Here is a 12,627-nt window from a genome sequence, read left to right as displayed (position 1 = left end):
AGGAAATGATGGCAGCAGCATTAGCCCAGTCAGCTGAGGCTAAACCACACCCATCCACCAGCACAGTGGCTCATTGGCCAGTGCAAAACCCCCTGCTGCCCTTTCAACTCCCTGATTGGTCAGTGGCTTTCATAAGAATTCATCAAACACACCTGCCCATCTTTTCTATCTTTCCCCAAGCCATGGCCAAATTCAGGGGGGTGGGGTGGGGCTGCCCCCCCCCAAAGGAATGCATGAAATAAGGTACCACCAAAAAAAAGTCTTGTGGCATCTTAAAGACTTAAGTTTATTATGGCATAAACTTTCCTAGACTACAAAAAATACCACTCTGAGCATGTGGATTTTCACAACTCTCAGCAGAACACACACACAACATTTTGCAAATCTTAATAAATACTTTGAGCAAGTGCAGTTTCCCCTTTTAAACTCCTCATGGCCTTCCTTGCTGCCTGCCTTGGGCCATTCACCAACTCTCAGCCTAACCTACCTCACATGGCTGTTGCAAAGGTATAACATGGCTGCAAAAGGGGACTAAGCGCTTGTTACCCATAGGCATCAAATTTTGGTTCCTTTAACTAGAACAAGACATCTTTGCACCATAAAAAGCCATGCTTTTCTACACCCCCCCCCAAAATTAGTATGCCTGCAAGGCTTCAGCCAATCTCCATCTGGCCTGAGTATAGCATGTCTTGGATGCATAAATCCTACATGTTCAAATTGAGCTTACTCCCAGGTTCATGCTTGCAAGGGGGTTGATTTCCAAGAGGAGTTATCTTAGGCCTGCAGCCCCTGGGGGAGGTGGGGAACTGTGGAAAGCAAAGCAGTCTTGCTATCATTTTTCAAGTGAAAAAAAAATCAGTTCCATAGCAGCCCCAATTGAAAGCAGCAGGGCATGGAAAAGTGCTCTGTATGAGACCCTGCCAAACTGATGTCAGGCAGCAGATAACACCAGGCTAGATGTACAGGTAGGAAGCTGTCTTAGTGGGATGAATAGATGTTTGTGTGTTCCCCCTCCCACAACTGCAGTTTTTAATAGCCAAGTGAGTTGGCCTGCCAGGAGCTTTTGGGGAAGCCACACCCACTTGCCCTATATGACATCAGGTGTGGGCCAGGGAAGAGTAGGGCTTCAAAAGGAACAACCCGGGGCTTAAAGTGAGCTTCCGATTGCTCCTTTACTAGAGCAAGGTGCACTGCCAACCATCTGTCAGCTTATGGGTGTTGGGAGCACAATTTGCTCAAGAAGAAAACTGTTTCCATTAAACAGGAACTGCTTCTCCCTCCCAGCACAGTTGTTTAAACATCTGATTTTCAGAGGTTTATGGAACAGCACGGGGCTGCTGGCAAAGGGCTGCTTTCGACCAGCCCCATAATACACTTTGAAGACCCAACCATCAGGGCTTCAAAGCACAGTATCACTTGACATCACTATGTCAGGAGATTGACAGGTGGGCAGCCCCACCAACCTGTCAATTTGGCACACGACCCAAGGAAAGGTTCCCAGCTCCTGCTTTATGCCTTTAAAGTGAGGGTGAGGAACCTGTGTGGCCCTCCAGATGTTGTTCGACTACAACTCACATTATCCCTGGAAGTTGGCCAAGCTGGTTGAGGCTGATAGGAACTGGAACCCATCAACACGTACAGCCAGCTGCAGGTTTCCTGACCCACAGGAGTGGCAAATTTGTAGCTCTCCATATATTATTGTTTTCCAACACACATCAGGCCCAGCTAACATGGCCAGCAGTCAAGGACAATGGGCATCTGGAGGGCTCCAGGTTCACCATCCCTGTACTACAGGAGAGGGTGCCCTTTGCTCCCTTGCATCTGGCACGTCAATGCAATGTTGCTTTGTTATCAGACTGATGCAGGCCTGCATGGCCCCCAGCGGCACAACGGAACTTCTCGGCCATGTATTGTGGGTTTGCCAACATCCCTATTGTTCCACTCCCAGCAGGCAAGCTTAAGAAAACTATAGGCTCTGTTGCAACATGATACAAGCTGGCAGTTTTAGACCACCCATCCCCGGCAACAACTGGACATTGCTAAGAAACAGCCACAGACCAGCTGACACCAAGCATGTTTTAGCAACAGGATTTTATAAGTCGAAAACCGAGCACTCGTCCAGTGTTCTCACTGATAAAAAAACTCTATACAGCTGAAGTTTTGATGCTTGACCTTACATCAAAAATGCTAACAAGCTTTCAACACATTGCTGGTAATAGGTGAGAAGAGGGCAGACATCCCAAATCCTTGACGCTGTGCAGTTTTATGCAAGTTTGCATGCTCTTCGTTTGGTATAATCTTACCCCAGTTTCAGTATGTACGAGACTTAAGACATCCGCAGACAGTGCGAAAATGTTACTCAGCCATCTTGCTTGGTTGCCAGCGTACCCTTGCAGTCATGAGGGCTAGAAGCTTGAAATCAAGATTCTCAGGAAGCTGGATTCTGTGCCCAAGTATTGTTTTGGGTTTTTTGCATTTCCACGAGATACACAAACCTTGTTGCTGTTCCATTTGCCTCCAGAGCAGAAGGGTGAGATTGCAGCCATATTAAAAACTATTTCCCCCCAGTTACTCCAAACATTTATGCTGCAACAGAAGGGGCTGATAAGGTTTGCTAGATCTTCTGAACAAATTTAAGCAAATTCAACAGCTGAGCTTCCTTTGCACATGCTTAGGGCTGCATATCCAAAGTTAGTCCTACTCAGAGCAGACCTATTGAAATGGGTCTATTCTGAGAAGAACTTAGTTGACTACAACCAATTAACTTGTATTAAGGGAAGCTAATTCTGAAGCCCTTGTGAATCTGATCCTGAAATAAAAGACACCCATTTTGCAAAACCAAAATGCAGGGGTTGCATCCAGCTGCATTTTACTCAACTGAGATCAATTAACCCAAGTTAGTCATGACCATTATTTTCAATGGGCCTACTCTTAGTAGGACTAGCACTGGATACAACCTCCTATTTTTAGACCAGGAATGAAGAACAGCATGGCCAATAGCCAGAGATGATGGGAGTTGCAACACAGCAACTTCTGGAGCAACACAGGATTCCCACAGTGATCCTAGACCTAGACAATCTTTGGAGTTGCCTAAGAGTAGCTTCTGATGTGACCATCTCAAGAAAGACTGAAGCCTTTGAAGAGATAGGCAAGTGTCTTACTGAAACAATTCAATGCACTAGGCCCTTGCTACAGTGTCTTAGGAACAGGAATTGTGCCCGAAACCTCATATATTTTATAGGAGAAAGCAAATCTGTTTTTAAAAAAACTGTAGTAGGTTGTCTATATACAAAAAGATATTTCCAAGCATCTCCCCCACCTCAGTAATAACTCCCAACTCAGTAGCCATGTTTAAATTCTTTTATATTTTAATAGTATTAAATTAGCTTAAATTACTTGATTTTTTTTTAAATTCCACATTTGAAACCAATCTAAAAAGGAGCAAAAAAAATTTGAGACACACCACTGCAATATTAATTCCAAATGTTAACTTTTTTTCCCCTTTAAGTCAGATCTGTACAGCAAAAAAGTAGCAAAGAGTCCGCTGATTACCGTTCCTACCATACAGCAAGCTAAGGAGAAAAGCCATCCTGTACACGAGAGCTGATACAAAACCGTGACACTTTTCTAATGCTCAGCTGTAACAATTCACACCCCAAACTGTTTTCTACCTACAGAGGATATTTTGGTGTGGCGGAAAAAGAATCGATTTTGTTTGAAGTTCCCTTTTTAGTCTCCAATATTTTTTTTCTCTTGTACAAAATATTACAATGATTTTTATATATATTTACATAGGTTTTTGCACTTCTAGAAAAACAGTTATGAATTACAATCAGGCTTGGCAATCGATTTTTGTTGTTGTTGTTAAACATGATCTAGGGATTAAAACAGCTGCAGCTGTAATGGTTTGTACTTAATCATATAGTTTTAAGGAGGTCTGCAAAGCAGTGTTTTCAGTTTCTTTCACAAACAGAGCCGTAATTAAAAAGTCAACAATATACTGCAATGAGCACTGTCCTTTCATTCAGTTCTTCAGCTTCCCCGACAGGGCTGAAGTTGACGAACTTTTGCTGTTTGAAAGTACAGAATGCCAACAGGCCTATGACATGCTCCCAAAATTCAGATCGATTACCATAGGGTTTTTTTTTTGGGGGGGGGGGGAGGTCTGGAAGCAATTTTGCTTCCTTAACGTTAAGGCAGCAGCCAATTTAGAGGGCTAGGTGTGTTTAACACACAGTTTAAACCTTCCAAAGACAAGCGTTTTACAACCCTCCCCAGACATAATTTTTCTTCTTCATTTAATTTAACTTCACTTTCGAACCCAGATCAACAGAGGGCGTGTGTGCGCGCATGGGGGGGAGCTGAGTTTTAAAGCTGCAGTCTTTTTATGGCTTAGGGTTCAACTCCCTGCTTTTCTGCAAAATGAGGTATGCAATACAAACTGTGTCTGCGCAATGAATGCATCACAACAGACTACAAGCAGAAATGACGTATGATTTTTTTGGGGGGGTTAAGGGGCAGGGAGGAAGGAGGATTGCCAAACCCAATTCTGAAACAGTGCCAAAAAAAGGAGAAAGAGAGAAAAAGGAAGGGATTGGGGGGGGCAGGGGTGAAGATGAATTAGGAAAACAGCCAAGGACTTTCCTAGTAGCTTTCGATCCATTGCGCAAATCCTCTTTCCACCAAGGTTCGGTTTATAGACACCAACTGCAAAAGGGGAAAAAAAGTATCAGGCATTCTGCTGTGACATGCCAACGCAGGGATAGGCAACCCGTGTGCAGATATTGCTGGACTGCAGCTACCGTCACCCCCCTCCCCCCCCCGGCAGCCAGCACTGCCAACAGGCAGGGAAAATGAGAGCTCTGGTCCAACAGCCTACAGAGAGCCACACAGGCTGCCTATCCCACAAGCTAACAAAGGAACTAAAAAGCACAGGGTTGTAATTCAACGACAGACCTACTTTTAAAACAGCTGCATTGGTCGCCAGTTTGTTTCCGAACCCAGTTTAAGATGCTCACGGTAGTGTTTGAAGCCCTGACCAACTCAGGACCCAAATATCTAAGATGGCCTCCTTCCCTACAGATCCTCTAGGGTGTTGAGATCAGCAGAGGGGGACTTTCGGTAGTTCCGCCACCCCCAGAAGCTCCGGGGTGGTGGCGGTGGCCCGGAAGAAGGCCTTCTCTGTGGCAGCCCCTAAGCTGTGGAACTCCCTCCCCACTGAGATGCGCCTGGCAGCTTCACTGTACAACTCTCGTCAAATGCTGAAGACACACTTCTTTACCCTGGCCTTTGACACCTGAGATGTGTATTTTTAGGACCCATCCTGTTTTTTTGTGATGTTGTTTAGGTTGCTTCTAACTATTTTTAATTATGTGTTTTAAAACTGTTGAACCCGCCCTGGGACCTTTAGGCGAAGGGCAGGTTATACATTCTAATAGTAATAATAATATTCACAGTAGACCCACTGAAAATAATGGACATGGCAAACTAAGGTCTATGAATTTCAATGGGTCTACGCTAATTAAAATTCAGCTAAGTTATACTCACGGTTGACCTACTGAAATTAATGAACCTTAGTTAGTCATGCCAATTAATGTCTACTCCAAGTAGGTCTAGCACTGAATGCCACCCATCGTATTCTGAATACAAGGTTTGTTGGCATTCAGACTTACTAAAATATCTGTTCTGTATTCCGATTGCCTAATCTAAGAAAAGGTAACACACTGGATTAGAGCAGGGATACCCAATACTGTGCTCTCCAGATGCTGTTGGACTACAATTTCTATCAGCCCTGACCATCTGCTATGCTGGTTGGGGCTGATGGGACTTGGTAGTCCAACAACATCTGGAGGTCACCATGTTCTATGTAGCAAAATACGTACCTCATCTCCTATCATGCTCCAAAGCTGTATTAAGGGCAAGCCTGTTGCACTGTCGTAATTTGTAACCTGGAATTAGAGATGCCTATTAATGACTAGCAAGAGATGGGCAGAAATAGTAGAGAGTACACAAATTCCTTCTGGAAACATATTCAGGTATGTTACAACATGCCTAAAGGGAGAACAGGCCATCTTTCTAGCTGTGTCATTGAAGTTTGCAATCACCCGACTCTAGCGGTAGCTGGTGGTTCTATGACAGTGGGGTAGTGGACTCTGGGTTTTAGTCCGAACATTAGTCCAATCTTCAGCACCTTGGTCAGCTCCTTGAAAGCGGCTTCAACTGCCCCACTGACATAAAGCCACTAGCCACCACTGCTTGATTCAGTAGATGAATCTGTCAAGCTCATAATGGCCGGATGTATTACAAGTTGAGTGTTTTTGCCTTAAGACATTTTTCTCTGGCTTGGAATGGAACACAAAATTGATACACACAACTTCTCAGTACTAACTCTTTACTCTTGAAGGAAACCACCCCAAGTGCTGCGAGCCAAATGGAGGAGACTGCCCAACCAAGCAGCCTTCTGTTTCGAGTACCTTGCTTTATTTGCCAAATTCCTATCCCGTCTATTTCCCAAAGAAATGTATTAGCGTTCCTGAGCCACCTTGCAACAGGTTGACCCAAGTGCAATCCTAAAAAACATCAAAACAAGTTCAAAATAGGGAGCTAACAGTATCCAGCCAAATTAACAAATTTAGCAGTACAAAAATAGGCACCGAGCTAAAGCTAGTAAATGATTTGCATAGTTAATCAAAGGCCTTAAAAACAACAGGTCTTCACCAACTTCCTAAAGCAAAATAGTGAATGGGCCCGACTGACCTCATTCAGCAAGGCAGGCACCATGGGGTGGGGAGAATAGAGAGCCGGTGCGGTAGTGTAGCTGTTAGTGTTGAACCAGGAAACCGGGGTTCAAATCCCCACTCAGCCATAAGGCTCACTGGGTCACCTTGGGGCCAGCCACTCCTCTCCACCTAACTTACCTCTCAGGGTTGTTGTGAAGAGGAGGATAACCATGAATGCATTCTTGAGCTCCTTGGAGGAAAGGCGCAACACGAATGCAGTAATAAATAAATAAATAAATAAATAAATAAATAAATAGGATAGGCACCACAACAGAAAAGGCCCTCCCTTAGTTGACACTAGGCTCACCTCCCAAAATCAGGGAATCTGGATGAGGCCTTTGGAGGACAACTGCAGCTTGCAGGGAGGAACGTATTGGGGGGAGGGGGAGGAGGCCATTCTTAAAAAAAGGTACCCAACATCCCGAGGCATTATGGGCTTTAGAATTTTAACACCAGCACCCTGAACAAAGACCAGAAACGAAAATGACAGACAGCATAAGTCATGCAGAAAACATGATAGATTCACACTGCCTAGTTGTGTCTATCATTTCTTGAAGACATTTCAAATGGGTTTTTGTTCCCCATCCAGATGTAACCCCCCCGCCCCCATTCCTTGGGTGTGTTTATCAGGGGAGATGGACAGAAAAAGGGGTGAGGGAAGGACCATGAAGAATCCGAAGAAAGAGAATGGGCTCAGGTGCAAGACACATTTCAGAACTACTCCTCCTTCCAAAGTTTGAAAAGCTTGCTAGTTGTTTACATTCAGAAACCTTAGCCTAAGAACCACCTTTAGAGACACCAAAGGCATCAATTTATTTTCTCTACATCTCTGCCAGGGGAGCTCCCCCTCCCTGGACAAGCAACTTCCCTGCTGACCCCACCAATATTTGCCAAGACACCTTGCAGATACAGAGCCATGTCGATCACGTTGAGGGGACTTTGCCTATCACTTTTTTTACGCTAACCTTTCCTCGCTTTAATATAGCGGAACATAATTCTGCTCATAGATGCAAGGCTCTTGCGCCAAGCTTTTCACAGCCAAGTGCTGAAGCCTCACAGCCATTTCTAGGGACGGGTGAGAATTTCGATTAAGTTCATATTTCAAGCAGAATTCATCAAATTCGCAACTTCCGAAACAATATGCGAACCGAAACACAGCCATCCTTCAAAATTCGCATTTATCAGAATTTTGGGATGCAGTTCACCAACTAAATGTTTACAACATGCATATATTAGGGGAAAGTGCACATAAAAATGAATACATGCATGAAAATGACATGCAAAAAGGCATGATGTGATGAGAAATGGCTTGCAAAAAGGTGTCCCTTTGTCAAAACTGCCTATAAAAGTGTGTTTATTTGGAGAAATTTGCACTAAAATGGTGGAGAACTTTCATGAGGATTTTTTTTTTTTAAAAAATGCAGATCGCTATAGAAATGTAGAGAACTGAACTTAACACTGGAAAAATGAGTAACTGAGAGAACCAAAACAGACAGATCTTTCCATCCCTAGCCAAGACACATACCTGCGCAAGCAAGGGTGTACCTCTGGTCATTTCACTAACGGCTGTGTCCGCTTCAGATGAAAAGTGATCATCATCTTTTAGGGAAGTAAAGGAGGGAGATAACAACGAAAAAGAGTTACTCTAAGTGCCTACTATGCAGCCCATCTGCACGTCTGAATGCTGCCCCCGCAATGCATGAGAAATCCACCTTGCATGCAAAGAACTAGCAAGACAGTTGCATAGTACAGTGGTTCCCAAACAGAAAAACGTTGCTATCCTTAACAAAACACAAAGGTTCAGAAAAAGCGTTAAAGACAGATAATAAATATAAGGATTTAATACCCTCTCTTCCTGAATGGCCAGGTGAATAAAATCCAGGCTTTTGAGTTAAAAACCCTTCCAAACTGACAGTAGTAAACATCTAGTGTGGGATACCACAGATCACCTTTGCAGTCCAGTTCCAGTGAGTAAAAGCAACAAACAAATACTATAGAGAAGCCATGGACCCCTTGAAAATTGCGGAGTGTCTTCGAGGACCACTTCATGATTCCTTCTGCCTGTTGTAGCAACTGTAATGCTGGATGATTTTTAACTGTGTGGGAAAGGAAGCAGGACAGCCTATCCCACACACACCCAAAACAGGAACAGTCCTCCTTTGATCATATCACTCCCCCCCACCTGCATTTCTCCATACTGCCCCACCATGCACCTGGGGACCACCCCACATGCAGGAAGCCAGCATGATGTAAGCATCAAAGTCAGGTCTGATGACAGTCACTTTCAAGTCCGTACCCTTTCCTTTGAACAAAGAGTTCAGGAATGGGACATCTGAATGGGACCTACTGCACCCTTTCCTGGGTGCCCTGGCCCAGAAAAAAACTTTGGAAGAGTCTCTCGTGGTTTCACTGAACAGGATCCCTATTATAGGGAGGCACTCAACTCAGAATTAAGGCATAGGACCTTGGATTAAGCGCTGCAGGGAGAGACTAATGCCACCGGCTTTAATCTCTGCAAAAGCAGTGCAAATAACCCCCTTTGCAAGAACACAACACTATCTTAGGGTGAGTCTGAGTGGGTAAAGGCTTGCTGTTTTTGCTGCACAGTTAACATGCAGTTTGGAAGTGCCCCCTCCCAATGCCCTCCACCTCATCTCATCCCGCACCATGCTGCATATTCCAGGCACAAGCCCTAAAAATAAAAGAAAAATACTTCCACCAGTGACTGGAATTACCTGGAAGCGGCACTACGTTGTCCAAGAGGACTTCTGCTCCTTGGAAAGGTAGTGTTACAAAGTCAGACCTTAAAAAGCAAACACACAAGCAGATGAGAAAATACAAGAATCTAAAGAAGCTCATTAGGGGCAGCAATAAACCTTGAGGACTTACATGCTGAATTAGCTGAAGAGCTTGGGCAGGTGTGGGGAACCTTTGGCCCTCCAGATGTTGCTGAACTATAACTTTCAACATCCCTGGCCATTGCTGGGGCTGATGGGAGCTGTAGTTCAGAAACATCTGGAGGGTTAGAGGTTCCCCACAACTGAGCTAGGAGCTTCCTTCTCTCAAGATCACTTTGATGCAAAGTTCATCCCCATTTTGTTTTTTGTTTTAAACAAGACATGAAGCTTTCCTTCTTTTAATAACAGTAATGGATTTTCAGCTGAAGTATCTTGTCTTGCATTCCAATGCTATATAACTCAAGGGTAGCAAACTTGGACCCCTGCAGATGTTGCTGAACCTCTTGTCCATTGGCCATGCTGGCTGGGGCTGACGGGAGTGGAAGTCATACAAGGAGGGACACCAGCTGGGCTGAGGTGTTACAGCCAATCAGGGATCCTAGCCCAAGTTCAGCAACGCATTGCTGGATTGCACATATCCCTCACCTGCACATCCCACCCTAATATGAGTACAGTACAGAAAATGAGGTCCTGCAGCCTTAGGAAGGTGCTCTTGGCCCACTCACCTAATCTGCCTGAGCGTGTCTATCTTGACTCTCTCATAACCGCCATAGTCCACATATCTGATCTCAACTTCATTAGTGTCCTTGAAGTAGCCGACCACTTGTGCTCGCCACCATGCACCTTCCATGCCTGGCGCAGCACAGACAACACCAACTGAAGAGTTCAAGAGTTGGGGGGGGGGGGAAGAAAGCCCAAAGTGATAAAACAGACACAAACTGTCAGGCAAGTTCAAAAGTTGCATTGAGTTCCCTAGCAATTGTTTGCCCACTTTGAACCTTTCCTTCATAGGGTGCCTCAACAGTTGAAGTACCCCAAAACGAGGTTGCTTTTATTTATTCTTTTCAAAGCAAACCAAAAATTAGGAGAACGACATGGAACAACATGAGAGTCAAAGGAAGAATCCAAACACACGTCTGAAATTAACTTGCAACTTTATTCATTGGCTTCAAATTGTCCAATGTTTGCTTCACTGCAGAAACAGTGAACACACTTCTGACAGCACCCACACCTTAATAATAATAAAAAACACCAGCAGTCTTCCTCTTTCCATTGTCTATTAAAAGTGGTGGCACATTTGTCATTGAGCTGCTGGTGACTACATTATATATAAAAAACTGCTCTACCAATTTGTGATCCTAAATGCTCCTCAGTTTACCAAAAGCTGCTTCTAGAACGCTGGGGAGGGCTATAAGTCAGTGGCAGAGCGTCTGCTTTGCATGCAGAAGGTCCCAGGTTCAATCCCCAGCATCGCCAGGTAGGGCTGGGAAAATGCCCTTCTCCGAAATCCTGGAGAATCACTGTAGAGCTAAATGGACCATGGGTCTGACTTTGTATAAGGCAGTGTCCAATGTCCAGAATTTCCAAAAGAAAAAATAAAAAGGCCTTCCACTCATTCCCCTTGGCACTCTGCTTTTCTGACATCAGAGCAACTCAACCAATGGAATTGAGTCAAGGCAGATGGATGTCAGTGAGGTTTAACATGTTGGGCAGTGAACATGGATGTTTTAGATATTTCCCAGCATGAGAATTCAGAAAATAAGAGTTGTTTTTTCCATAAATGCACCACCGAGAAGGACTTCAAAGTGGTGGCATGCAGGATCTAAACTTTGGGGTGCCATTTATTTATTATTTGATTTATATCCTGCCCTTCCTCTCAGTAGGAGCCTGACACACTGGAAAAAAGAGCAACATGCTGAAGCTTGATATACTTCCTTCCCAGGGAACTGACCAGGAGGCATCCATGCTTGGTCAATTTTCACACCCAGGCAAGTTGCTTGCAATAAGAGCCGGCAGCAACAGAAGCCAGATGGTTCTATCAAAAGGTACATGGAGACCAAATGGGAAGGCACTTACCTTCCACTGGGGTTGGCATGGTCGGGATTCCGGGCTGGGAGTAACACAGATACATCTGTTGGTCTAGACTGCGAAGGACGTGGAAAGTGGGGTGCGTGTGTTGCTGTACAAACAAGTGGCCAGCATTGACTTGGTTGACCACAATCACTTCCACCGTGACCCCATCTGGGAGCATGAGCTGTCATGAAAAAAGAAAAAGAGTAAGAGAGGATGTGTATTTCTATACGAACCTACCCAGACCGTTTGCCATCTGTGGCCCTTCTCCATGTGCCCCCTATGAGGGAAATGCAGAGGACAGCAACCCGAGAGCGGACCTTCTCAGTGGCCCCGACTGTGGAATGCTCTCCCCAAAGAGAGGTCCACCTGGTGCCATCTCTAACAATCTTTGGGTGCCAGGTGAAGATGCTTTTATTCACCCAGGCATTTTGCCCTTAATTTTTGCATCTTTTAGTTAGGTGGGGTAGGATGCGCTCTTTTTATGTTATTGCAGGATGAACACTTTCAGCTAATAATGTTATTTTTGATGTATTTTAGATTTAGTATCGTATGCCTTTTAAAAAATTGTAAATCGCTTTGAGACAAAAAAATTGTACTCATCAATAAACAGTAATAATAATAATAATTCCAGTACTCCAAATTGTATAGATACAGACTAAGGAAGCAGTGGGTGTCAGACTGGAACCTGGGAAACCAGGGTTCAAATCCCTACTTGGCCATGAAGCTCACTGGGGGAACTTGGGCCAGTTGCTACCTCTCCGCCTATCGCTTACCTCGCAGGGCTGTTGTGAGGATAAACTGGGGGCGGGGGGAGAAGCATGTGTGCTGCCTTGAGCTCCACAGAGGGAAGCCAGAACATAACAAAAACCTATAGCTTTGTTGTAAAACAAAATTACCCCTCCCACAATACAACTTAATTGTGGTGCACATAAAAACAAGCCATGCCAATTGCAGTAGGGCAATTTAATGCAAGAGCCTAGACATCTGCAGCCTAAGGGTTGTGGCTGACTAAGTCCTACTCAGAGTAGACCCAATGC

At 44.6% G+C, this 12,627-nt stretch overlaps 1 protein-coding gene across 4 annotated transcripts in view; it reads right to left on the bottom strand.

Moving 5' to 3' along the window:
• Positions 1 to 3,346: 3,346 nt before the first annotated feature.
• The window catches only part of AKAP1 (A-kinase anchoring protein 1), a 65,472-nt gene continuing 56,191 nt past the window's right edge, over positions 3,347 to 12,627 (bottom strand). For all 4 annotated transcript variants that reach the window (XM_061605012.1, XM_061605010.1, XM_061605008.1 and 1 more), the window contains exons 6-11: positions 11,594 to 11,771; positions 10,243 to 10,393; positions 9,515 to 9,582; positions 8,305 to 8,378; positions 5,883 to 5,948; positions 3,347 to 4,707 (exon numbers count right to left, since the gene is read on the bottom strand). In XM_061605012.1, coding sequence (XP_061460996.1) covers positions 4,645 to 4,707; positions 5,883 to 5,948; positions 8,305 to 8,378; positions 9,515 to 9,582; positions 10,243 to 10,393; positions 11,594 to 11,771 — 600 coding nt within the window. In that variant the 3' untranslated portion in view covers positions 3,347 to 4,644. The remainder of the gene's footprint in view (positions 4,708 to 5,882; positions 5,949 to 8,304; positions 8,379 to 9,514; positions 9,583 to 10,242; positions 10,394 to 11,593; positions 11,772 to 12,627) is intronic.

This window comes from Rhineura floridana, chromosome 21 (assembly GCF_030035675.1).
Source record: "Rhineura floridana isolate rRhiFlo1 chromosome 21, rRhiFlo1.hap2, whole genome shotgun sequence".
In the NCBI taxonomy this organism is placed as follows: Eukaryota; Metazoa; Chordata; class Lepidosauria; order Squamata; family Rhineuridae; genus Rhineura; species Rhineura floridana.
This window is presented reverse-complemented; position numbering and strand designations above follow the sequence as displayed.